This window comes from Neodiprion lecontei, chromosome 3 (assembly GCF_021901455.1).
Source record: "Neodiprion lecontei isolate iyNeoLeco1 chromosome 3, iyNeoLeco1.1, whole genome shotgun sequence".
In the NCBI taxonomy this organism is placed as follows: Eukaryota; Metazoa; Arthropoda; class Insecta; order Hymenoptera; family Diprionidae; genus Neodiprion; species Neodiprion lecontei.
Window position 1 is genome coordinate 21,248,481 of NC_060262.1, and position 27,754 is coordinate 21,276,234.

The window sequence follows — 27,754 nt, forward strand, 5'->3', positions numbered from 1 at the left end:
TGCAAAGCTACAGCACTTGTGATCGTATAATATGAACCACGGAGCGTTTTTTCGCTCCATTACTGATCGCAAGAAATATGGCATCGCTATAGGTATATTTATTCAAAGGCTTCGTGAGATTTTGTTTAAGAAGACTAACATGGATAATTTTGTGTGAGAAAATTGTAATCTTTCTGAATTTGAAATCTATTTTAAGTTAGATACTCGGGAACTCCTAAAACATGTTTACTCCCGACTCAACGATAGTGTTAAATTTTTTTACCTCAAAAATGGGACGAAAGTGGCATGTTTTTCCCTCATAACTTTTTTCTCTCATTTGCGGGGATATACTAAATGTATGAATTTTTAAGAGTGAATTCATTCATTATTAATCTGCGTTCTCGATTCTTCGCGTAAAAAATAAAAATGTATATTTCAATTTACTTCTAAAATACAGGACTGAAATTATAAAGGAGAAATGTTTTTTCACAGTTTCTCAGGATCTATGTGAAAATTGATTTCACAGCCGAATGAATCGAGCTGTTTAACACAAAAAATTGATCCATTAGGTCATGATATTTTTAAAGACAGAAAATGCTACCGAAAATTGCAAGACAAAGGTGCAATTCGAAAACTGTACAATTGATCAACGTGTTTCTTGTAAAAAGTTATTATTTACAGACCGCAGTGTCGGTCTTTATTTTCAACTAACAAGTTTTTGCGAACGATGCCGCGATTTACACGTTCGTGAAAAAGCAATAACCGCGATCCGAAATAAAAGAAACCGGACAAGAAGGAATAGAACTCGTGCCCCGAGGGTCCCGTACAAACGTAATTCTTTTATTTTATGTGTTATAACTACAAATTAACTATTCTCGGACTTTCTTCGGTTACTTGTACCGTGAGACCTTGCTTCTCTCCAAATTTCATGATTCTACGTCAACGGGAAGTATCCTATAGATTTTGGTGAGTGAGTTTTCGGGTATCAAAACGTGTGACACAAATGGCCGCATCCTTTTTCTTGCGTTGAATTAGAAGCTTCAATTTTTTAAACTTCCAAGGGACCGTAGACCTTAGTATTTGATATTAATTTCAACTCAATACCTCTAACCGTTCCTGAGAAAAGGGGTCTTCACCGACGGACGGACAGACGGACGGACAACGAAGTGATCCTATAAGGGTTCCGACTTGACCTTTTGAGGTACGGAACCCTAAAATATCGCGGTTTCTCTGACAACGAGTAAATAAAATTGACATTATAATTCCGAGGCGTGTGATTTACTCGCTTATTCCACAGCCTCTATCACCAATCGATACCGGATCTGGCTAATGCGTTCCCTTCGATACACACACGCATCCTGTGTATGCTCGAGTTATTTCCAAGTATGCACACTGCTGATCTCTCATCCCTGTTGCTAGCATGCCTCGTGCCTTTGGTCGCCGTCCAACTTGCACCCTCCGCGTAGCTGGACGGTCTACCTATTTACTCACCCCCGGTCCAACGCGCAACCCTTTGATCAGGAACAAATCTCCTAACCGCGACCGCACAGGTCATGCCAAACCAACGAGAACCCGGCCACTTTCGTCATTTCCGTAAAAAATTTCACGATCTGTCAATCGGTGGTGAGGGATCTTCGCCTTATGAGTAGTTAATACGTGATAGCGATTCCTTTTTTTAACTTCCCGGTTCTCCGTTTTTAGTGAAAAAAGGTAGTTGTTGTAATCATCCCGAAAATGAAAAGTCTAGAGAATCGCCTTTAATCATTTTCAGATGGATACTTAGGTTTTGGATTTGATCGGTTCGGTACTGTTCGAATTATTTAAATAAAATAAAAATGATGATATCTTGAGAATGGATGACCGGGTTCGAATAAAAATTGGTACCTCAGGGTTTTTTGGGCTGCTGATCACAAATCGAAAGTCGGATTTGCGACATTTGAATCGGGTGTCTTCGATATGTTGAAAAAAAAACTAAACACATTTGGATTTTTATGAAAACTGATGCTACAAGATTTTTGTGGTCGCTGGTCATAAATTCAAATATGGTAGTTCACAGTCCAGAGCTCGTCTGATATTCGTACAGGAACTATGGTACCTCACAGTTTTTTACTCTTTGAGCACGAATTTGAAATTGTGCTTTTAAAGTTCGAATAAGATAATTACTAAAATAATGACAAAACGAATTTGAAAACCGAAATTCAAAGGCTGGTTCATGGTCAGCCCGAACCCGCTTGTTTAATGTTATCTTCATTTGCAAAGTCTTGTTAGTCTATGAAATATGAAAACCGGAAGCCTTCATTTCCGGTTTCAATACACGAAAGGAAAATTTCACGTGCTAGAAAATTCTAGTAAAATGGGTGTCGTTATAATAGCGATAGAAATTCGTCTTGGTGTACGTTAAAACTGTTACTTCATGTGAAAGAAAGAGAGAATCGTTTGAAGGAAATCCTTACAGAGAATATATGAAATATATGTTATAATCCATCTTTTTCCGCTCTATTAAATGAAATTGGACACCAGGTATATAATAATATAATGTACTACAACGGGGCGAAGAATAAAAATGCGAGCCACGTTAGTTAATACAATGAGAGGAAATACAAGAAACGTAAATGATGGAATCGGCTGGGGAGGATTTCGTTCGTAGATATGTAATAAAAGTCGTGTCGTATCTTCGGGGCACTATATCATATCGAAAACTCGAATTGTTGTGTGAAATAACTGCGAGAAAAGGGTTTTTGGTACAGCTTATTGCAAGGTATGATTGCTATACGGGGTTTAAATGCTATGAATTATTGCGCGCGTTTTGGGGTTCGTTGCGTACACACCATGAATGTCGAATTCCTGCTATACACGTTACATGCACGTGTTGCAATTAGGCTGGTATGACAATTAATCACTGACGAAATTATTGCGAGTTAGTATATGTGTGTGGTAATCGATACGCGGTATAAAGTGATGGAAGGGTCGAAACGGAATGTCGGAGAAAATAATTGAAACGGTTGATCACCCTTTCGGGCTAAATTTCATAGTTAATTTTAAATAGTTGCTATTTATAAAGGAAGGTTTCCAACTAACGAATAATTACACTGGCCAACGGTGGTTTTGTTGCCCTTGATATTTGAGTGGCCTCGGTAAGATTTCATGTCAACGACTCTAGAAGTGAGCGTACTTTTCTGAAATTGGCTCCAGTTATTTACTTCACCAACATTTTCATACATAACTCAAAAAATCAATATCGACATGACAGATTGGATTTTTTTTTTGTTGAATAGTTTCGAAAGCGTTAAAATCCAAATTTTTTAGCGGGGGAACTTGGAGTAAAAAACGAAACTTTGACGAAACATCAAAGTTCTGAATGATCGAAGAATTTTTGTTCTGTGAATTTCTGGTAAAATTTCACCACTCTGATCTTTCTTTGTTTTGGATTTTCGATATTTTTACGTTCGGAATCCTGATCTTTCTGATTTACGGTTTATCTGATTTTTTACACCCGCTCGTTGAGTAAACTACACTGTGTGAGTATATTTTAATTTTCGGAATTTCACCCCATCAAAACTTTGCTCTACCGTAACTTGAATTTTCGGAATCTTACATTTCGGAACTTTGAACCATCGGGCTTCGGCCATTCGAAACTTTGTTGTTTGGTAAAAGTTTGATTTCTTTACGTCAAGTTTCACCACCAAGTAATTCGAAATTGGGCGCTTTCGGAACTTTTCAAATTTGGAACTTAAACCCCGCCCCTATTCTATTCGAACCGGCATACATAGTTGAGCTTTCCGTGGAGAGTTTCGGTCCATTGTCCGGTTGCTACGTGCCATTACCACCCTCGCGAGGTCGTCTAATGCCCTTTCAAGGAACGGACACCCGTTGAACGTACCTTCCAGGTACTCCTAAGGCACGCATAAACGCGCCAACATTATGCCCCCGATGTTCGGTAGCCGTTGTATTAGTTACACCAAGAACACACAAAGGAGCGGACTTTCCCTCCCGCTGGATATCCCGAGTTAGAAATAGGGCCTGGTTCTCTGGTTCCATCAATATTTGCCTCTACAACTTGCTGGAATAATTCATGCAATGAGAGAAATTTTTACATATAGCTGCGGCAATTGTACAGTCTTTTAACTATTCTTTTTTATTTCTCACCGTAACTAAACAATGCAGTTCTGGGAACGAAAGGAAAATTAGTTTTTCAGCTGTAACCAGAAAATCTACCATTTATCACCAGGAGGTATCAAAGTTGAAATTTTTAATTGGCTTCAGGTTTGGTTAAATAAAAGTACTGGTCTAAAAACGAAGACACTTTTTTTTAAGTATAATAAACTACATTCAAGATATAGTTTACTTTGATTTTTGCTAAGCGCAGGTTTTATAAGATCTGAACATTTTCAAGACAAAACGAAGTAAGAAAGTTTCTAATATCGAGGATCAACAAACGTACATTTACGGAATGACAGAGTAATGAATATATTGAACAAGAATTAGACATGTGCATCTGTAGTTAAAAATGCATATTTCAATAAGTGCTGAAAAATTTGGTTGTATTTTACGAGTTTTTTCCGACTTTCTTCAAGTCATTTTGAATGAGCGCTTCGGAAATAGCGAATTGAATCACATCTTAGGGATGATTGAAAACGCTTTGCGGAATAGGACTCCATTGTTCTTCCATAAGTACGATCAAAAAAATTTTCAAGTAAATCTGAAATCTTTACTTTCGGCCCTGATCGATACCTCGTGGAATGCATCTACTATTTTTGTAAAGCAAAACGGGTTCTTCTAGCCCGTGGTGCAGGTGTTCTGGTAAAAATTAAAGAGTGATAAAAAGTGTGATTAATGAATTGCAAAGAAAAGAAAAAAAAATAAATAAAAATGGATAAAAAATGATTGCATCAGCTTTGCGGCTGATATGCGATGTAATTTATAATCATGACGGCGATTATCATTCTTTGTTCTGATTTCACTCGTATAGCACCCTGATTCCCAGGAAAACGTTTCCGCCTCTTTTCAAGAGAAAATTAGATTTTGGCCATCTTCCAAACCTGGAAGCCTGTTATCTCTTACATTTCGTTGGGAACGAAGAGGAAAGGCAGAAAACACTTTTACCTTATGTAATATTCCAAAATGAAAGTCAATATTACCACGAAATTTATAGACTCGAAAATTGTTACAGATCCTAAAAATCCCCCGTTAGTTAGGTGACACGTATATTTGCACCGACAAATTAAACAAAGAGAGAAAGCTTGTCTGTTTGTTCGAAGTCATTTCAAAAACCAGAAAAACCGATTTGGATAATTCTTACAACATTGGAAAGTATGTTTCCTACATATTGACATAGCCTATATTTCATTGCACTGACTTCTCAGAGTACTTACAACTAGAAAAAACTGATTCAAAACCATGGCTGCTGTCTTATCAGAATTACCACGTGATATAAGCATCAAAAAAATGTAAGAATCTAAATGAATTTGAAAATCTGGAGGGGTAAGAATCACTGCTGTGCGATTAATCGGCTAATCGGCAAATTCGATTCACCGTTTTTTGGTTAATTTCGTTTTTAATAATCGATTGATCGAACTTGCCTCATAATAATTCTTCACATCAATCGGTATTACGAATCGCAGCTCATTTACAATGCTCGAATTATACTCGTCTATGATTAAAAACCGATGAATCGAAACTGTCGGTTAATCGACTAACCGAAATTCTCTATTTCTACATTTCAAGCTTCTACGAAACACTCTTTACAATTTCAAAAATTCGACACAACAAAGCTTTTATTCGACGACCATCCGCTCCTCGACCCTCGCCCATCACAGTCTTTTCGTTTTGCCGTGCCTTTTTCCATTCCGGTTCCTGCGTGTATCCTTCCGCTCCCCATTATCGATCCCCTTTATCGTATCTCTAGGGTGCAACCTTAACACTCAGTTCTAATTTCCTAATGAATTATTCCTCGTCGTTGGTTGACTCTAACGTAAATGACCTTTGTGCTGCGTTTATACCCGGATCCCGGTCTAAGCCCCGAACCGGCCGTGCGAGATTTAATAACAATTAATTGAACGGAGCGTGACGAGGCGGAGGAGGACGCTGTTTTCCTTCTATATCCACGCAGGTAAACGCGCGTGAAAACACGCCCGCCCCGCTAGGTACACAAGATTAATTAACCCCGTTACTAGCGTGGATTTATAAGAGAGACGCTACGCGGACCCGGATGAAAACGGGTTGTATTGAACAACGGGCCGGATAGCAGATCATATCGGATTTAGAATGGCGAATCGCTAAATAAAACCCCTATCATTCTGCTCTAATAACTCGCTGCAGATACTCCCGATTCCGTATCAATTCTAACGCGATAACTGCGATCTCGCGTCCGATCGGTGTCAGGCGCTTCGTTTCACTTAGGCGAACCTTTTTTTCCGTTCCTATTTCTCTTCCATAATTCTCCGTCTCTTTTTATTTCCCTCAGACGGATATTCGGAGACTCGGCTTCGTGAAAACTTCCCTCCGTTCGGAGAATTCATTCGTCAGTTGTGAAAACTAGCGATTTAATTGCTTATATTGAGTATACTCAGGAAAATTTTGTTATTTGTAGTATTGAATTTTAGTAAAATATGGTTATCGTTGCAATAACCGCTGTTCAAATGATACTGTTGGAATTTCAAGAAAATTTCACACAAATGACTGTTCAAAGTGCATGATTACAGTTGTCAAGGCAACATTCTGTGGTTACTGCAACATTATTGCAATATTTGTTTCTTTGGTTCACTATATTCTTGTGGTCGAATGAGCCAGCGACATTAATTCATTGCTACGCCAAAATCACATTACGTCTATAGTCACAAGAAAATATATTACGAGTGACCATAATCAAAAAGAATAGTAACACGTCCCAGAGTTTCTGGTTACAGGTACAAAACTATTTCTTAAGGACTGTATTACAGTAACCGGTGAAACTGTAAATTTCTATCGAGCGGACGAGGTGTCCATTTTTTTCTGCGTATCAATTGAAAAAGTGAGTGAAATATTACGTTTCGGCGAGTGAAAGTTTCGACGTTGGTCACGAAGCACAAGACCTCTAGTGCAAATATTTATTGCCCGTTTCACCTTCCTTCATTTTTTTTCAGCACTTTGAGACTTTTTTGCGAAGCTCTCTTTCTCTCGAAATTTTTTTTTTTTTCCTCTTTCTCGCTCTCATCATCGTAAATGGGTACCCGCAGTATATATTTAAGTATATGTATGCACGAGGATATTTTTCCATTACGCCGGAGTTTATCACGAGGCTGAATATAAAACCCGAGAACCGTGATGAATTCGAGGCGACGCGAGGAGAAGAGAGAAAATAAGAGAGAAATAAATGACGGTAAAGAAATAAAAATAAAAAATAAAAACATGGAGAAATAAACGAAGAACAATAAAGGATATACAAAGAGAGAACGAGATATAAAAAAAAAAAAAAATGGAGTAGACTAATCAATATACGTACATAGAGATGAGTGAAAAACCGGGAGAAAATTGCCCGGGTATCTGTATTACAGAGATAGCCAAATTGATATTCAGCCTTGAGATTTACATTCGTCGTCTTCAACGGCGATAAGACGCTGCGCCGTTCCTCGTTTCGTTTTCCCATCTTTCTTTCCGTCAAACACAAGAGCCGAAAAAAGAAGATAAAATAAAGGGAAAGCTGAAGAAGAAGAGGAAAAAAAAATCAAATTCATATGATATCGAGGAGTTTCCTCTCCCCTGCATTCGGCGTACACGGATAGCTACTTCGGTATGCTCCAGAGCCAAGAAATACTTTTCAACTTTTTATATCGCTCCCCCACTAACACACGAGCAACGTGTGTATTCGTGCTCTTCGCATCCGCACAAAGTTGACAATACGCGGAGAGCCTGTCCTCCGAATTCGGCGTGCCAACTTCTGTTTGGAAAGTTTTCCCCATCAAAATATAGAATTTCAACCGGCGGCATGTTCGCCGTTTCTTATCGTTGAAATTTTGAACCCACTTTCAGCTAACCAGCAGCTAGTTCTTATCCAAGGGACTTCGGATCCGGGGCAAAAATGCACGGCACAGGGTCGAATTTCTACCTCCACGTTGGCTTACCATATTTCATTCCCGATTACTCGCGCAAACCCCGTGAGAACTTCCTCTATAGCGGGATTTATTCCTGCGAAAGTTTTTGAACGCGCTATTTTCTCTGCACAACCGGAAGACCCGCCCAATTTACATGGCTTTGGAATACCGGTTGATGGGGCGATGGCGTGTCTGTGTGTGTCACAAAACGTTGAGATAATGGTGCTGAGAGGTTTGAGAGCATTGCATTAACCGATTCCGTAAGAGCTTTTGATACCGGGATACGCGATGGCTTCGAATTGTTTCGTCTTTCGACTTTCGAAGAAGAATTAATGAAGAATGTACCGTGAATTAAAGCCAGAGTTACAGCTCACGTTTAGGTTGAGCACCGTTTCCCGTTACGGCCGTCCAAAATGTCAAACATTATTTGTCGAGATAATCTGAATATTAGGAAATGTGGAAAACGATAAAAAATTCAGTTCGGACAATCAGTCAAGTCAATAATGAGGCAACTAGAATAGAACTGTCATTAAATTCTCTTAATCAGCCCGATAATGGGAGTGGTGGAATACGGTGCTCAACCTGAATATGAAATGTAAGTCAAGTTGTCAGAAAAACTCACGCGATAATGTTTACTGAGAAATTTAACCTCATTTTTCAATGCGTTCAATTTTTTATATCAAGAAAATTCATCCTCTTGTTGACAAAAGTAGAAGCCTTAGGTGTGTATATTAAACGTCGTACAAAGAAAGCGGAAAGGCAAGAAACCGAAAGCAAAAATTAAAGTGAGAAAAGAAAAGTAGGTCGAGTTACTTTAATCCTGATCCTCGAAGCGCTCGGGATAAAGAAATTATTGTAGACGATTTAAAAATGGAATTGTAACGAGCTGCTGAGTCAGCGTGTGTAGAAAAATTATTCCAGATTAAAAACAAACGAACATTTTAAAAACGTATATATATTTGTGGACAAAAAAGTCTCGTCCTGACTGTGACAGAGTGAAAAGAAAACACGTTTGCAATTATTTATACGCTTTAATGTGCTCGGGGAACAATAATAGGTTTTTGCAATGTTTTATTCCGATTACATTAACAAGTAAAATGAAGACGACTTGTTCACCCTGCGTGCCTTAGGTTTCAACGCTGCGTTGCTGCGCTGATGATTCTGCGACTTTGACGCAGATCCGAGAAGAAAAAGGCGCGAAAAAAAAGAAGAAAAATACGGTGCAATTTGTTCCACGCGCTTTGAAATTCGAGCCCCAACCATTTGTGTCTTGATTCAAAGAACCCTCCGCGCCCGTGGATTTTTCTTCCCGCAGTGAGATGGAAACGAAGCGAGAACGCGAAAGAGCGACAGTGCGAATTCGAAGCAGGTACTTTCCTTCTTCAATCTGCCGTTTTCGCCGCGTTCTCAGCTTAATTATGACGCTGAAGTATCAGAATTGAAGTCATACAAGTGGCAAAAAATGTTGCCGAAGACCGAAAGCGAAGTGGTGAAAACAGGTTCGAAGGATCGGTGTGCTTTTGTCGCTGGGGTGGAATTTTCCCAAAAACACACGCTCGGCCTGCATATGTTTGTGCACAAGTACATTCGCAATTATATTAGATACAAGAAGCTGCACGGAGGTTGGAATTATTTTGGAGTCTGTGGGCGCTACGAGCCCTAAAGCTTGGGGTTTAATTCAATTGTTTCCTTTCTTCGCGTGACTATATTATCAAAACGTTTCTACTGTCTCGTTCGCAGGTCAAATTTATGCCATCGGATTAACCGTGGCAAAAACTCCAACGGAATAAAGCATTACCCAGGCACCCTGGAAAAAGCAGCCCCCATCTCTCCCTCTCTCTCGCTCCCCGTACCTTCCATCTCGTTGTTCCTAAACTTTGCACTCTTCGCGCGGACGCCAACTTTCGGTAAAAATAAATCAATCAATATATTAGCTGGTTAAATACGGGAAAGAAAGATTCGCTCGACCACGAAGTACGCAAAGTGTAGAGAAATTTGTAGCGAAATTTCTTCACGTTTGCAAACGAAATTGTGCGAATTTCTTTTTTTTCTAATGGTTTTTTACGCGTGAAAGAAATACAATTTTCAAGACGGGTTTTTCTTTCCTAGCCATCGTTAGATAAAATTTTCCGCTTTTGAAAGATTTGTCAACCCAGACGCCAAACCAGATGTGATCTTCTTTTCTGAACTAAGTTTCGAATTTCAACTTTGTCAATAGACAGAGGACAGGTACAGAAAGGATCAAATTTGTTTTATTTTTTTTTTATCTTTGGTGCAATTCCTTCCCTGCAGGTTCGAGTTACACAAAGAATACTGAGAACACATTTTTTCCCCAATTTCACCCCTACTTTAGAGAAAAACTGCACTTTTCACCATCGCGAATCCTGATTTACCATCGAAAAATCAGAGAGAGCTATTTCCAGTAAGAATGGTATTTTCAGTGGTGATAACGCGTGTGAATAGTATCCAAAAAATGTAATATCGCGTATGTTTAAACAGGTCACGCGCTATATTGCCAGAGAAATGTTATACTGTGTAATTATATTTAAGCCGGAGAATCCCAGCTCCATCCGTTTGTCTCTATATGAGTGTGTTTGCAGCCTCGGGAGCCTACATATGTACATTCTCAGCATACCAACGTCTCGCCGGTATTCTGTATATGTATACATATACCTTTATTCATTCCAGTTTACACTTTCCCGGTTTACATAATGCATTCTATGATAACACCCATATATATATATATATATAAGATATATATATGTAGGGTAGCGAAGAGCTGCTGGTACAATAAAAAGGAGTACTCTTTTCTCCGACAAGTACCCTTGTCGTAGATTCTTTATAGAGTATGTATTACCGAGTTTACATACCAGCTAGGGGATCCTTCCTCGAGTATTTTGCAATGTGTCGGTTCAATATACTCGCCACCGCGGCGAGCAAACAACTTCGATCACTGACTCGCACTGTCGCTCTCGTAATTTTACATCTGTAACGAATTGAACGATGTATGATAATTTTTACAGATCTTTTTCCCAAAAGAAAAGAAAATTTCAGTAATATCTACAGCAATGTTCGTTAATAGGTTCCCAGTGGCTCACTACTTTTTTAGAATCAAAACTAGAACGAGCTTCCTTTCTAATCAAATTTTATGTGCCAATGACTAGCGACGCGTGTGACAGGAGAAACTATAACGATACGTTGATCATAGGTGAGTAAATTTTCTGTATGAAGAAAACTCGTTTGAGTGTTAATTTCAAAAAAATTGAGACTCACTGAAAACCAATAATGAAAATTACTGTATATATTTATACATTGTATATGGGGGATTTCACGTCAAATCGAACGAAAAAACGAGATTTTTTCCCTAACCACTTTTGATTTTCTTATCCCAGCTAGTCGAAAAATCGGCTTGTCACGATTTCTCATTTCTTGAAAGTCAGATGACACATGGAATAAGTTCCTGCACAGAATTTTCGCATCGTTGTATGAAATTTCTAAAAATAATTTTGTGCGATTTTTCGTGCCTCGTTAAAGTTCAATTTTTATGAGAAATCTTCGAAAATCTTTCGTAACAAAATAGTGCCTTAATCGAATTGGCTGAATGTTTACACAGCATGTCTTTTTCAATACCAAAGATTGTCTGTAAGTTTCGTAGTGGGCGGAAAAATAGTTCAAAAGTTACAAGTAATAGTTTACATGAAACTGTGAAATTTCTCATCCACACGTACCATAATGCGGGGCGGTAAAAACGGTGAAAGTTGTACAATCGGTATTACGATACGTAACAAATCGTTGAATTCTTACCTTGGATGAATACGTTTCAAAAATATTGTCCGGCAACAGAGAACTCACGAATCGTAATAAATAACAGACTGAAGTACGCTCCTCAAGAAAAAGTCGTCAACTGTTATAAACAACACGCGCAACAATTGACGATCGCGCTCGACTGCGCAGCAGCGCCACGCGCAGGGCAAGCAAATTGCTTGACGCGCGGCGAAGTTTGAATCGAATTCTCGCCACTGTGTGAATATTTGTTGATATATCTTTTGAACCACTTCACCGCTCACTTTGAAATTTTCAGACAACCTTTTGCATTGAAGAAGACACGTTGTGTATAAATTGTAGTCCATTCGATTGGGGCACTTTTCAGTTACAAATAATTTTCGCGCATTTTGTATGAAAACTACACTGAAACGAGATATGAAAAACACGAAAAAAATACTCTCGAGAAGTTCACAAGAGAACGTAAAATTTTTGTGAAAGAACTTTTTTCATACGTCGTCCAGGTTTTAAGTCATTCAAGTCACAGAGTCGTATATTGAGTGTGCATCAAATCGATGGCAGCATGAAAGAACGCGACATCTCAAATTATGGTAGAAGAACGTGACATCTTGACCGCGGTCAAATCTTTCATTGATACGGCACTGAAATTTTTGGTACTTGAATTATACGAAGCATTTTTTTCCAATAGATTCAATAATTGTTTTAATCATTTTCACATACTGACAATGAGTTCGATTATATGTGAAAGTTTCTGACCATTCTGTAAGCGTAATGTAGCGTTCTGTGTAAATATCATTCCAATGCCGTAATGTATATGTAATTTATATCTTCATTTCATAAATTGACAAATTCAACGTAATTAGCATATTGAAACTGAAGAATATTTATTTGTTAAATTTTATGTCAAAGTTTTTGGTTCCTCATTATGAACGCTTAATAAATGATAAAATGATTGAAATAATTATTGAATCTAGTGGGGAAAAAATGGTGCGGATAATTTATGCATCCGAAATTTCAGTGCCGTACCAATGAAACATTTGACCTCGGTCGAATGTCACGCTCTGCTTTCACAATTTAAGATGTCAAGTTCTTCTGGCACAATCTGAGATGTTACGATCTTCTAGCAAAATTTGAGATGTCACTTTCTTCCATACTGCCGTCGAAATTATTACATTCGTAAACTGTGAAGATCACTTCAAAACTACGAATGTGAAAAAAACTGAAAATATAAACAAAGGATTCCGCATGCATAATTTTGAATTGCTTGAAAATGATTCAAAACCCTCGATGTTCGTTAGATTTCGCTGTACGGTGGTTTATTTCATTCGGAAGTAATTTCGAAAAATTTGTCGAAATAATCTTGTCTTTTTTTCAGTAACCAGTTCAATACTATCATTTGTTATTCATTATCAATATCGATTCAATGTTGTAAATTTAAATATGTCACGATTACAGCATGACGTAAAAAAGGGTTTCAGTAACTTTGTAGAAAACAGTCTTATGAATAAAATGAGCCGTCGCAAAGTGGAATCGACCGAATTTATAACACTACATTTCCAAAAATCTCTTCGAAATTTCAAATGAAGCATCAATGTCCAAGTTTTCGTTTGTTATTCCAATAGGTACGTATACGTTGTTTTTTTGTATTTTCAATGAGATCTCCGTAGTTTACAGATATAATAAATAAATACTCAATGTACTACCCTCGACGTGTTTAAATGCGTAATCACACAACAAATCAATAACACATCCAAAATAATGAGAACTCTATCACGCAATTTATAAATCGCTCCTTATTCTCATTCAAGTATGTCAACGCTACCCTACCGGCGACGAAACCCTGAGCGATGTACCGTATCATAAGTAAAATCCAGTAGCAAGCAAGGCTGTTGCACAGCCCTACACTGTTAAAAATGATTGTGAATTTACTACACATTTACTGTACAAAAGAGGTGTAAATTTACAAATTCAGTGCAGCAACGTAAATTGCAATGCATTTGTTTGAAATTTACAATGAAAAATTTTAATTTTACTAAAATTTACAGGAAAACCACAAAAAAGTAATTTGATTTTACTAAATTTTGTAGTAAATTTATTGTGTTCGTAAATTGAATCCACAGTAAATGTATGGCAAATTCACTGTTCCGCATCCAGATAAAACTTGTAACAAGTGTAAGAAGTTCCGTACAGAAATTTTTAACAGTCTAACACAGACGGTTACCTGTAATATCCGAATTCAAATCTGTTTGAGATTGACTAGATCGGGGTTTGCCGGTTGGGCGGAAATTCGGAGGGCTCGGATATAAGGTATAAGGCGTAATATGCGCTTGACGAAAATGAAAATCTGCCCAGGTACGGGACTGAGGTACACGAGCCGAGGAGCCGGGCGTCTGATCACTAGGGTTAAAACGCGAGCGGGCGGTGCAGCGGAGAGTGGGGGAGCTTTTATGGTGGAAACTCTAAAGAGCTTCTCTACCCCCCAGTTAACTCAATTATCCGAAGAGCGTCGGATGCGCGAGGCCGAGAATGAAGACGAAGGTGGAAAGAGAGGAGCCGAAGTCGTTTCTGCAGGCGGGTGTGTTGCTAACTACATAGGGAATAATGGCACCATGGTAAAATAGCCAGAATCGCTGAAATAGGACAAGCGTTGCCGGGGCTGCTTAAGAGGGTTGAGAAATGGCCTCGGTAAACTCGACTGCTCAACTGCTTGACTGGCTTGCCGTCCCGTTTCTCTATCCTCCATCACCTCGGTCTCCCAGATTGTTTCACGCGATTCCCACACCGTACACACACACACACACACACACACACACACACACACACACACACACACACACACACACACACACACACACACACACACACACACACAACACCTGATATTCCAAGTACAAACAGGCATACGCGGCGAGATTACGAAGACGCTTCGCTGTCGAGAGGGACGTAAGTATACTCGGGGATTCTTTTATGGACCTTGTATCGGCCGCCGCGGTTCTATTTCGTTTAAAGAAACCTCCGTCAAACAGCCCCGTATACTTGCGGATTTTTACCTGCGTCCAGAGCGGATAGGCGGACGTATAACCGCATTGTAAAAAAGAAGGGATCGTGTACACGTGATCACAGTGATTCTGAAACGTCCAAGTTTCTGGAGAAGTCCGTGACGTTGGTGATGCAATAGTTAGAGCATATGCTAATGGAATTAACTTTGCATTTACATGCTCGTTATAATCCGTCTCTGTCACTCTACGCTTGATTGGTCGATACGTTTCCTCTCAGCTAATCAAATGCAAAGTGAGAGAAACGGCGTATCCCGAATATATATCTCGCTCTTTCGTCATCTCGGCTGCAGTTTTCGCGAGGTTGACGACATGGGTAGCTACCTCCAGCGGTATATACTCTAAAATCCAAAATCTTGAATTTTGTATTTATGGGTTAGATTCGATGGTCATGGATTATGTTGCGTTTAGAGAGATCGAAACCGTCGAATTTCGGATTCAGAGTTTAGATTCGACGGTCATGAGTTATAGTTTGGCTGGCAGAATTACGGTATTTCCACAATCTTTATAGTTTTTCCATTTACTCTTTTATACCTGCCGTACACGAGATGGGGACTCATCGTTAGTCTGATCTACGGTCAGAAACAAACTATTTACCGTATTTTGACAAAGCTGAAATTAAATATAATTTTAATAACAATATTGTAAGACTGCATTTTAGCACGGCAGATATTTTCCACGGTTCTAACATCCCGGCAGATAACGGATAGTTACCTCTGTTACTGTTGCACTCACTCTAATCCAAGGACCACTTTTCGTTCCTTTAGATATCTTTCTGGTTATCTGTTCCAGTAACAGGCCTACTTCTGTTGACAAAAGCTACTTAAGAGATTAATAGATACGAAGTTAAATCAACTTTTATTAACTTTATCATAACAACAAAACGTATTTCAACTTGGTGCCGGATCGAGACCGTTGCACACAGGCAGTTACGCGGCGAGTATGGTTCATATAGATTAAGATTGCCGGCCGACGGTGGCGACTCATCAAAGAAACTAACTATTTCAGAATCACTGCATCCGAGTGTACAAATCTGCCTTCTGCAGAACTGTTCGACATGTGGTCACTGTTATACCTACGCTTTTGCGATTCGGGCTTGATCGGTTTTTTCTTTTTTGTTTTTCTTTTAATATAATATTCCCAGACGATTTTTCGAGAATTGCATTGTCCAGTTATCTCTTTGAAAAACACACACACCAAATATATATATATCTTAGATAAATCTTAGACGGTCAAACGAGACGACTTGACAATAATGAGAGTATGGTCAAAGATGCTGAAAAGATGACTTCTTCAAACAATTTTCATTTCAACGTTCGGTAAAGGCAAATCAGGCATACCTACTCATGGATTTGATAGGTCAAAGTTAATGAGGACGACAAAAGAACCTGCACCCCATGCAGAGATGAAAGAACGTTGGTACTGTCTCGTGAAGTCAGTGATCAAAGCCTCGGACAATGCAGACAAAGATTCTTTACGGAAAAGCAATTTCACTCTTTTCGATACGAAAAGCTCGAAGGTAGGCAGCTGAGAATCTCTGCTAGGCGTTAAAGATACATTACACGTACAAGCGGTGGAAGAATATCAGAGTATCATGTGCTAATCTAACAGATTTGTTGGAAACGAGTATTTCGTGTGTCAGAAACTCCAGCAACTGTTTAGAAAGTGTAACCGAAGCTACGTTATCAAGTTAAATGTAATTCAAAAGCGTAGAAAGAGTTCTTTGATATGTCGGTCAGAAAAGAAGACGTCGTTAACTGTCAACTGTCAACGTTTCAACCCAGGGTGTGACTTATCCTCAGGATACATATTTATTAATCTAATTAAACAAAAAAATAAACGAAATTCATCACAAGTCTTAGTTGACAATCAGTGAGCATTGAGAGAGTCAGTGAGACTGACCTTAAATGAAATTCGACAATTAAAGATGACACAGAAGTTCAATGACAGTTCAAATTCAGACAGGTAAAACATGTCGTTATAGGGAATGGGTTATTAACTTGAGATTGTACTCACCAAGGTATCATTACGTCTTCCTTCTCTCAAATACTTCACAAGACTGACGAACTGCGGCGCTGAACAAGAATCAGTTATTACCTGTGGCTCTGGACACACAAGAGCGTGACATGAAAATAAACAGTCTAGGTTCGACACATCGCCCTTGTATACAATAGATATTAGTTTTTGTACACACACCTTTACTATATATGAAACCAACAGTCATAGACTTATCCAATTTTTGAATTTGACGATAACGAAACCACACGTAGGACGAGTTTATTGGTACTCCGCGAACCAAACTGGCAAACGGATATTAGAGAACAAAGAGAGAAATATCATTGCCTATTTCAGTTTCTTTAATTTGAGGCTAGTCTCATTGATTCTCTCAATATTCACTGATTGTAAACTGAAAATTGTGGTGAATTTTATTTATTCTTTTGTGTAATTGGATACATAAATATGTTAAGGAGGGCTCACATCTTGGGACGAAACGTTGACATTTAACGACGTATTCCTTTCTGACCTATGTATGTATTCTACGAAATAAATTCTGAGGTAAAGATTCCTGTTTCCAGTAACCCAAAAGTCCTTGTGATCCGGAAAAAAAAGTTTTGATCACCGAAAACACAACATCAAAGAAATCACATCGACGTATTATTTTTTATTAGTGAAAAATTCATACGGTTCATCCCATTTCGACAAACACTCGCTGTGTTACTTTATTCTCTAACGACTACACAGACGGTTTCGTTTCACCAACTTTTTCGCGCTGACTGTACGTTCCATAAAGCATTGTTAAAGCTACACGGCATGTACCAGGTGGAAAAATATCCAAGAATTATACGTTACTGCATCAGATTCGAGGTTAAGGTACCTTTCACGTTCCGCACACTCTGCCGGCTGTAGAATGTAATACATTACCACTCCAGGTTCTACTGCAGAAATAGCGCAATATCGTGTAGCTGGCGAGTGAAAACGAGTCAGAAGCCGGGTACGCGATCCCATTTGAAGAAATGAAATGAACCAGGGCAGCTCGAACAATGGTTTATATCTTTTGCGGTGGATTTCCATTCCCCGTGCTCTCTTTTCTTTCCTCCTTTATTTTTCCCTTTCTTTCATCCGACGTGAAGACAGGCTCTTCGATTCTTTTCCGTTCACCTTCTGCGCAGGCGATACTCACCCACCGCCACCACCCTGGCATATGTCGAGGACCCTAAGCGCTCGCAATCTACCCGAGATGCCTACGTTGTTCCCGTTAACTCGATTCGCCGGTCGAAACATTCACCCAACGTTCGAAGGGGCTAAGGGTAAGTTACCACTTGGGGGTGAAGCGAGGGCGTAAACTATGCGGGTGTGTATAACACCATCCCCGATATCAGCAGTCCTTGCACTCTACGCAGTACACAATTCTGTAAGGTATGTCTCCACCGCTTACTGCACACCCCTTGTGAAGCTGGTTTTACGATCTACTCTACGCCCGCGATCTCGCCCAGAGTTGAAGGAATGTCGGACCTTCGTCAAATACGCAAAATCGTAGTTTACAACAGTTCACTGAGAGAAATTTTTAGTTCCGGTTACCGCTCAGTCCTTAATTATTTTCATTTTTTTTTACCACAATCGAAAAATATAGTTCTGGGTATAAAATGAAAATTAGTTTTTTAGCTGTTACCGGGAAGTCTGGTATCCGTTACTATTCTTTCTCATTACGATCTCTGTTACTAGATTTTCTTGTAACTGTTGCGAAAATTTTATGCTTCTGCAGCAATAAATTGACGTTAAAGCCTTGTCTAACTAAAAAAGTAGAGTAAACCGAACAAACTGACTTTGCGTTGCAATTACCGAAAAAGGATCGACAATACCGCAAAATGGTTACGTGTACCTCGTTTTTCCTTATTTCAACAATATTCAAACAGTTTTTTTGATGATACCTCTTTTACTGAATTTTTCTAGTTACTGTAACAAATGAAATTTTTCTCAGTAATTAAATCTCTTCAAACTTTGGGAAATGATAAGGCTCATGATTATGCTTGTGGCTTGGCTGGAAGAGATTCGGAAAATCGACGGAAATAGTCTAGTATTTGCAGCTATAGTTACAGTATGCTAATGTACCTAAATCAGATATTTTTTGTACTTTGCTATCAATTTTCAAAACATTTCTCAGCCAACCCTCAAGCCCATTTATAAGTCGTACATCATTTCCCAAAGTTTAAAGAGATTTCATTACTCACAAAAAGTAAGAATTGTGAAATACGATTTGCCCGGATTTGATGGAGGTCCCTTTTAAGGAAGTTGCTTGGGAAAAAATTAGGATTCATTGATATTTGAAAGTTTGAACGAACGATGCTTTTGAGGAAAAGTTTTAACAACTATTTGAATTTAAATCTTGCGAAATACGGGACCATTGAATGTACCAAAGATTAACGTGTTTTATTTTGAAATGATTTGGAATTTTCTTTACCATAGAAAGCGGTTTCATTTTATATAAATCCTACTGCATATTAATAAGGTTATCTTCTCTCGTCTTTGAAAAATTCAAAAATATGTAAATCATTTCGTGGTAAATTAATTTCACATTATACATGACACGTACAATTTTTATAATCTACAGACTAAGTGTATAAGTTTCCAGATAGGGGTGCGTGAAGGGTTGCGCGACCCCGTGGGAAAGCATACAGTGTTGTATAAATTTGGTGCAAATTTAGTCTCACTCTTCATCCTGACGCAAATAGCATTGATAATCTCTGCATCTACTTACCTCTTTCTTTAAAACGATGACGTCAAGCCTGAGCTAAAAGGATCCCAGCATCCTGCATATATCCGCGTTACGCGCCGGCTTTCCATTTACGGTTATGATAACCTACTGCGAAAAATGTTCTTGAGAAATGAAACTTTTCCGTTGTTACTGGTTCACTGACTGTGGAAACGAACGTCGAGTTTCACTATCAATGAACGGGCGAATTAAGAATGTTCGTTAAAATTATAGAGATGTAAGTAAAGAACGGCTGGATACGAAACGAAGTATCTCGTGCAATCGGTTGCGAGTAATTGCGGGGCTCGTTATCTAGCGATGAATAAATCAGCGAATGAATGAATATGAGATGACCAGATAAGTGAATTCATACACTCACATGCAAGAATCACTGAGAAATTGTATAAATTATGTAAAAATTTTAAACATATGGAAGGATTCGTCGATCTCTTCTAGACTTCCTCCTCGTTCGCCGAGTTTTGAAAATCTCATACACTTAAGAATGTCATTATAAATTAGCCTGATGACGACAGGCTGGGCCCGCCGAAACGTCGCTAAATGAAAATTAAAATATGCAAACCACGCATCCTCAAATACTCTGACCCTTATCGACGAATCCTTCCACATATTTAAGAAAATTCAAGGGTCACGAAAAATTCCCATTGTAAAAGTTTTAATGAATTAAAAATTGGTAATACTGCGGTATATAAATTGTGGAATGATAAGACTGACATAGTCGTACGTATCTATAATTCAAAAAAATACACTTCTTCCGAAGAGGATCAAAATTCACCGGCAATTTTCCTGCATGATGAAAATCTATTTTTTTCTTCGACAGAGAAGGGTAAAATTCAAGATGGGAAGTCTTACATAGTACTCCATAATTTATGAACACCCCTTGAACGCACGTCACGCTTTTTCAAGTCCATTGTACCGAAGCTTGCACCTCTTTTTCTCCACTTATATTACCATAGAACGTCGACAATGGGGAGTAACGAAAATCGGTTTGTACGATGTAAGTGAGGCGCTTATACACACAACCAAGCGCCGCAAGGGTTAGTAAAATAATTTCGAGGTGAAAACCGTCCCTTGGCGGCAATAGTTTCGCGTCGTAAAAACTGAATGTGTAACATGCGTAGCAGTTCTGGAGAATTTTCGTGGACGAATCGGCCGGACAGTCTGAATCAAAAGTTAGAAAAAGAGAAACAAGCGTATTGAAAATTTTCAGATATATCGTTGGCGCCAGTGATGGTGAACACAAATGAGACAACATTCTTGTTTTGACGGAAATGAATATGATCGAGTTCGAATAACACAGGCTAAGATGTTAAAAATTTTGGAAAATGTTTTACGAATAGAACGTTCAGAATGATTAATCCTCGGTCCATTTTGAACCCACTTTTAATATTTTTGAGCTTGTTTTGATCACTCTAGTTCGTCAGAGATCATCTGGGAAAAAGCTTACAAGCACTTATCTCCAGAGCGGATAAAAATAGATTTGCGTGAGGACGATACGACGGATGTTCGTCAGAAATTAAATTCTCGTGTTACGACATTCATTCAGTGTTGTTTATGTAATTTGTGGGGATTTGGTGAGCGAATAAAATCGGAGCGAAAACATTAAAATTAGATGAAAATCAATGAAATTTAGTCATTCTGAAGGTTCTAATCGTAAACGATTGTCTCTAATTGCTGATTAGATAATCCTTTCTCATTCTTACTGAAGAATTTGTTCAAGAATTGTTTCTGTAACACGGTAAAGAATCTATTTCATTCTTATTCACCGTCATTCGTGCAAACAATGTTGTTGGATATTTTTAAAACGGTTTTTTCTCTCTCAGCTTGACTTAACTTTTGGTTACAACGGTCCGGCGATTCATCCTTAAAACCCATACATGCAGATGTACCCGAGCACATTTCCGACGAGGACCATACTGCTCTTTTATGAAGCTTGGGTACCGCGTTATACGGTCCGTGTAGAACCAGCTCCGAGTCAGAGGTTCCCTGAGGATGATTCCTGATTACATAGTACACCCAATTCCTACGAAGCAAGTCCTTTTGAGGGGGTTTCGGGCCGGGGGGAAGCCGAGGTTAATATTTTAGATGTGGCTTCGAACCGACCACGCAGCTCTCTGGATACACCCGCTGCGTTTGTCTCTGAGTAATTCTCGCAACCCTTCTCAGCCATTCGCGACAACGTTGAAGTTTTCTTTTCGAAATGTATGTACGTATTATGATAAAAACGAAAGAAAGAAGTTCCAGACATTCAAGTATTCGAGTAACGTCGGCGTCAATTTTTAACTCGATCAGTCCATTTTGATAATTAGCCAGTTAATTCAGCGTTCTTCTTTGATTGTTATTCCGTGCCTTGAAATCGCGTTTGAAACGGAATCTGTTGAGTTCGTGTTTCCAAAAGTAACTTTTGCGTCACGAGTGATTCTTTTCTTCTTCGGTTTCTGTTGTTCGTTTTTCCCTGTCTTTCAACCTCGTTGTACGAATCGTCCAAGTAACGATAAATCCATTGACTTTTTTCCGGGTGAATATTATTATCCGACGAAAAAGTTTTTTAAGCCAGCTTCTGCTGACTGCCTTATTTACGTTGGAAAAAATTTTAACAACTACGAGAATTAAATATTTCACTTGAGACATAATAGTATGAATATTGAATTGAACCGATATGCTTGCCCCATAAAATTCTTGATTCGCTCCCAAAAAGCCTATCAAATTCATTTTCCCAGTCTTCTGCAATCAAATTAATTAATTCATACATTTTCTATAACAGCTCGTTAGATCGGAAATTGATTTTTTCTCAACCTGGGATCTCTTTTTAAAATAAACCTAGAGTTGGGAATAATTATAGCATTCGAGATATTTGCTGCTCATAAAAATGTTCAGGTTGAGAGCTTCGACGGATGTTTTTTCTTATCCGACGCATATTTTACATATTGCGATGAACTATTTCCTAAGTACGGATAGCAAAAACCGGTCACAATTTTTAATTATGTACCTGTATATTATTTAATAGGAAAATCTTGCCTTTCCTCAAACATAAAGAGATAGAGAGATAGAATTATATGAATTATTTCAACGTACCTCGGTTCCCCTGATTTTCTCTCCCACCTTGCAAGACTTTTACTTTCCGTCCATACTTATTATAATTATGTAAATTACAATGCTGTGTATATATGCATGGATATTATAAATAAATCGTTCGTTACACGACATCCCGTAAACATGTGCATCATTGATTTGATAAGTTTTGTCTCTTATTATTGTCAAAAACAAACTAATTGCTGTGGAATCATTAATGCGATAGACGATGGAAAATTTTTACGACGGGCCACGTTCCTCCTCGCTTTCTGAATACGGTCCAAATTCTTCGTCGGTTAACTTCTGCTGCGGTTCTCCAAGATCAGTTTCCTCCTCCAGCGGAAAGCCGCGGAGCCGCCTCGCCTGTTCCTCGATCTCGGGTATCTTCTCATAGACCAGTTTCTCCACATCAACATTCTCCAGCTCGCTTTGCAGCCGTCGCTTTATCGGCCCCTCAATGGCGTCCATTATCTGGTACCTGAAACACCAGGTGCTTACAGCTTTTAGAGATAAAAGCTCTTCATGAAAATTAATCCGAGGCTTGTTGAAATGATAGAAGATTCAGCAATCGGTGTGGTAAAAATGTGGGAAACGGTAACCCGAAGAGTGTCGACGAAATGGTGAAAAATGATTTTGCAGCTTTATCTGACATGAATATTCAGTCGACTCATCGCAAACAACTCAATCATAAGGATCACTGTAAGACGTGGTATGCGTTTTCTTTCGTAATTTGACGGTGTAAAAAGCTAGATGTACCATTTATGGTCAGTCTACTATTAGTGGCCACCAATGTGAAATTCTGTACTTCTTAATTTGGCTTTTCATCACTTCAACTATACGCCATTCCGGACCAACAATAAGCTCCGACAGTGAGCAAGTTTTGTACAGAAATTTGAATACGCAGCAATAATAGCACACTTGATGGTTAGAGGATCAGTTTTTAGGTAGATCAAAGCACTTTAATACCACATGTGGACATAACCTGTAATTACTCATAACGAATATAACCACAAATGGCGGCCAAAAACGGTGCATCTATGTTGAATTGAGGAAAAAAGAGTGAAGCGAATCTGAAGATAAGGAAATTGTGGAACGGAGAAAGAATGAATGGTAATTCGTTTAAACCTGAGTAAATTGGGTAGTATGTTGATGCCGGCTTCCATGAGGTAGTCGATGGTACCGGCTCCGTGAACGCGGGCTTGCACGTTGCCGAGTTCTAAATCGAGTTCCTCGAGGGTGGCTCTTTTCCGAGTATCCAATGGCTGACTGAGCGTCAATTTCACCCTGACGTATTCAACGGTGAATGATACGGTTCCCACCCTCGACAGGACCCCACCGATTACGCTCACCTCCCAGTGCGTCCTTCCCTCAATCTCCTGGGTCCCGACGTCAATGCCCGCGTAAACCTTTCATCATATTACGGATATTTTAAAAGACACGTCACCGTGTTACGGGGTTCGCGATGCGATAGCGCGAAGCGGCGCCGATACATCAACCCCGAGTGAACTATTCAATTCTTTCATCCCCCCTTTTCCTTTCATTCCTTATACAAGCGGAGGGAAGCGGCCTCACCGTTCCGTTCTTCATCGTAAGCGTAACGTTCCCCATTCTGTAAAAACTCGCCAGTCCCGTAACCCACGTGTGAGACGTTGTGGCTGCGAATACCCCTATGCTCTGGGTGCGGTCCTCCAGCTTGTACGGGTCATAGCCCATCCTCGAAACCTGGTTACGCGCCTCTGCGATAGCCATATCAAACGGCGATATGGAGTTCGGGAAGTACTGCGGCAGTTGTGATATCTGCTTGTTCACCTCACCCCTGGATTCAGAATACGAAAAGCAAATCAGATCACACAGAAGAGCAACACCTCCTGTACGTCTGGAGCGTACATCTGATTTTTCAGGACTTTGAGACTTCGAAAGTATTAGTGACTTAGCGAGACTTCAATTTATTTAACACGACTTTAGGACTCGTAACTTAAAATGACTGCCCGTGACTTCGTGACTTCACGAGATTAATTGACTTTCGGAAACTTCATTTGACTTCCGGAGTGGTTACCCCCTTGGATCAAACATTGCACCCCTTCAGGAAATTGATAAATATGGGAGTGATTTTCGAATACTTACTTCACGTTGGTGTTGACCTCCTTGAGTATGAACGGCTTAATGCTGTCGAATATGAAAGTGCCGATGGTATTGAGGAAGCTTTGGAATACCGAGGCCAAAAGTCCGAGGTTCTCGAAGTTAATGTCGATGTTGACGAACGTCAAGTCCATGTCGATGTCTTGCGCCTGGAGCCTTCCGCTCTGGCTAACCTCGAGACGCGCGACACCGTTGACTTCAACTCCCGTCAACTTCACCGTGAAATTGCCCGCTGAACTGCCGGCAAACCACGATGACAGCGTGTAAGTTCCTCGGATGTCCAAAGCCTCCATACTCAACGCAATCTCGACCTGAAAAAGGAAATGTGTTGGAGGATAAAAGAAAAAGCAAGAAGCGTCAAATATTCAAAGGAGGAGAAAGCTTGGACTGGCTGAAGAGACGGCTCAACAAAGGACGAGAATAAAGCGTTGGAAATGCAAGGTAGTAGATAATTGATAGAGAAGCATGACCAGAAAGTAAGTGAAGTACATGATTGGTAGGACGGATGGGTCGGCGATAGGCTGACCTGCATTGCGGCGATATTTGCGTGTATCTGGTGTATCCTAAATTTGGCCAGTCCGTAGACTTGAATGTCCTTGAATTCCATGGTGTAGACCGAAAAGGAGTTCTTCATGTCCGGCACGTTCATGGGATCGGGAATCGGGGCACCGGGAAGTCCGATGGGATCTTCCTGTTGGTAGTGTTCCAGGATTACTCGGATTTGGTCTCTAATCCGTTTCTCTCCCTCGGCCAGTTTATCCTTGTCCTCGTCATCTGCCAGAATTATTCAAACTGTGTTAGGAGTCGCGCATCGTTTACAGCCGCAACGATCTCTTGATCCTTGGTACAAGCTGAATTTCCCTTGCCCTATACTCACGTTCTGAGCTACCCACCCTCCCCTCGTCTCCCCCCACCCACCCTTACCCGACACCGCCGCGTGCCAAATAAATAAGGAAAGGGGAGCAAATGGTTGACATCGAGTCCCACTTGTGAGGAAAGGATTCTATATTTCGTTATCTCGATGCGATAGCGGATTTTTTTCGTTCGAAAACATCCTCTTACCGTATTTTCACAGATTAGTGACGACCGAGGAAGATGTGGTTGGCTAAATTAGTCTTACGTTGAGTATACGTATCACATTGTTACTATCTCAAGTTACGTGAAAATCTTTTGAAGATATGAAAATAAAAAGGAGCGAAATAATCGAAACTAAAAACTTGGATATCGATGTGTCATTTTAAATCGTGACAAAGCGTTTGAAAATCTAATAGATTTTTTCGATTTTACTTTACGGTAGCTCATTTTATTTAGAAACTATTTTCTACAAATTTGTTGAAATGCTTTCTTTTATCATGTTGGCAAAGTCAAATATTTTGCTTTTGCAGTATTGAACCGGTGTCACACATATGATGACGTGATGAAAATACTACATGTGTAGATAAAAAAAAACTAAATAAATAAAAATAAAAAAATAACGAACAAGAAAAATCCAATCCAGTCACTCTGTAGAAATTAGTCTTATGAATAAAATGAGCCATTGTAGAGTGAAATCGAATGAATCTACATCATTGTTAACTATTTTGAAGCTATTCGAAACAAAGCACTGATATTTTAGCTTTTGCTTATTATTCGAATAATTGCTATTATTAAATTTTCCAAGAGATCTTTGCAGTTGGTGAATATGTTAATTCGATTAATTATTATCCAACGCACAACTGTCTCGTATTGAAATTAATCAAGAGTGTGGATTCTTGGCCAACCAACCTCCTTAATCAATTTGCGAATAAACTATTCTGAAAATCTAAAAGGGTTTGAACATTTATCAACTTTGATTTACGTCAGACTGTGAGAATTCAGGATGGCAACGAATCCCTAAGATTTTCAATATTTCAGAAACTATGAGTGATTATGAAAGATCTGGCGAGTTGTTAACTCCTGGAGAATCCTGCATGATTATGCAATATAATTTAAGAATCCTGAGGAAAAGTCGTTCTCACTAATGTCAAGAGAATTTGTGTACCTATGATTTCATACAGCAGTACGCCGTTATTTGATTCAGATTCAGAGAATACAGATGCTTGAGAAGATTTTACGAGTTAATATTATACGCCTCATATTTCTCAATCGAGATAGATTTTTTTCAACAAATATTGACAACGTAAAAAGTTGACGAATAATTTGATTGCCAGAGTGATATTCAAATATTCCATTGAAATGTCGCAATCTGTTACGGCTGCGGAATAATAAAGCAGTTCGGAACATTGACCAATATATCTGTTTGCCGCAGAGGGGAAAAAATCCGAATTGAAGAGAACGAGTAACAAGCAGAATGCGACGCTCTCTTTCTACGTTCAAACAAATTGTCATTCGACAGAAAAACCATGGAATCTCATAAAAAATGAACATTTCCAATAAGTTTAAGACACTCATAGTGAATTCACGATCTTGAAGAACGCGAGCATCGAAGTTCTGCCACAAATTCCGCACTTAACGGCGATGCGTAAATTATTCACGACTGCTGCACTAACGGAGAGAAGCAAAAATACCTAATAATGATAACAACAATAATGTGACATTTATAAATACCTTTTGCGAGGATGGAATGTAAAAGAACTATAAAAACGCAGCACAAAACGATACCAAACTTGATGGAATTCATTTCACGGTAGTTTCAATAACTGGCATCAGGATCGGTCACGATCTATGGTATTTTTGCACCGATCAATAAATTGGAAAACACGAATTCCGGCACAGTGATTCCCATAAAACGCGTGCAACACTTGATGTGGACGAGAAGCAGACGAGCTGCGTCCGGGACAGGAAACACTACTACGTAGGTAAAACCAGACGATACTCGCACTTCCCTATCGGTTTGTGTGGATGGTTGG

General features: G+C 39.2%; 1 protein-coding gene and 1 long non-coding RNA gene across 2 annotated transcripts; both read right to left on the reverse strand.

Moving 5' to 3' along the window:
* Nucleotides 1-3,493: 3,493 nt before the first annotated feature.
* LOC124293251 lies at nucleotides 3,494-11,946 on the reverse strand. The gene is made up of 3 exons (XR_006903166.1): nucleotides 11,853-11,946; nucleotides 10,919-11,034; nucleotides 3,494-4,039 (listed from the first exon to the last, which is right to left on the reverse strand). It is a non-coding gene; the product is annotated as an uncharacterized LOC124293251 (long non-coding RNA).
* A 10,683-nt stretch (nucleotides 11,947-22,629) lies between these two features.
* LOC107223410 lies at nucleotides 22,630-27,754 on the reverse strand. The gene is made up of 6 exons (XM_015663088.2): nucleotides 27,453-27,754; nucleotides 25,393-25,640; nucleotides 24,852-25,177; nucleotides 24,300-24,543; nucleotides 23,853-24,133; nucleotides 22,630-23,205 (listed from the first exon to the last, which is right to left on the reverse strand). Exons 1-6 carry the CDS (start codon nucleotides 27,523-27,525, stop codon nucleotides 22,968-22,970), a joined length of 1,410 nt encoding a protein of 469 aa, XP_015518574.2. The 5' UTR covers nucleotides 27,526-27,754; the 3' UTR covers nucleotides 22,630-22,967.

What these genes read in the sequence shown, in the direction of transcription:
- LOC107223410 (XM_015663088.2), bottom strand. Translation starts at nt 27,525, where the DNA reads ATGAATTCCATCAAGTTTGGTATCGTTTTGTGCTGCGTTTTTATAGTT. An exon ending in ACATTCCATCCTCGCAAAAG is followed by an intron (nt 25,641 to 27,452) that starts GTATTTATAAAT and finishes TAATTCTGGCAG; the next exon opens with ATGACGAGGACAAGGATAAA. An exon ending in CAAATATCGCCGCAATGCAG is followed by an intron (nt 25,178 to 25,392) that starts GTCAGCCTATCG and finishes TTCCTTTTTCAG; the next exon opens with GTCGAGATTGCGTTGAGTAT.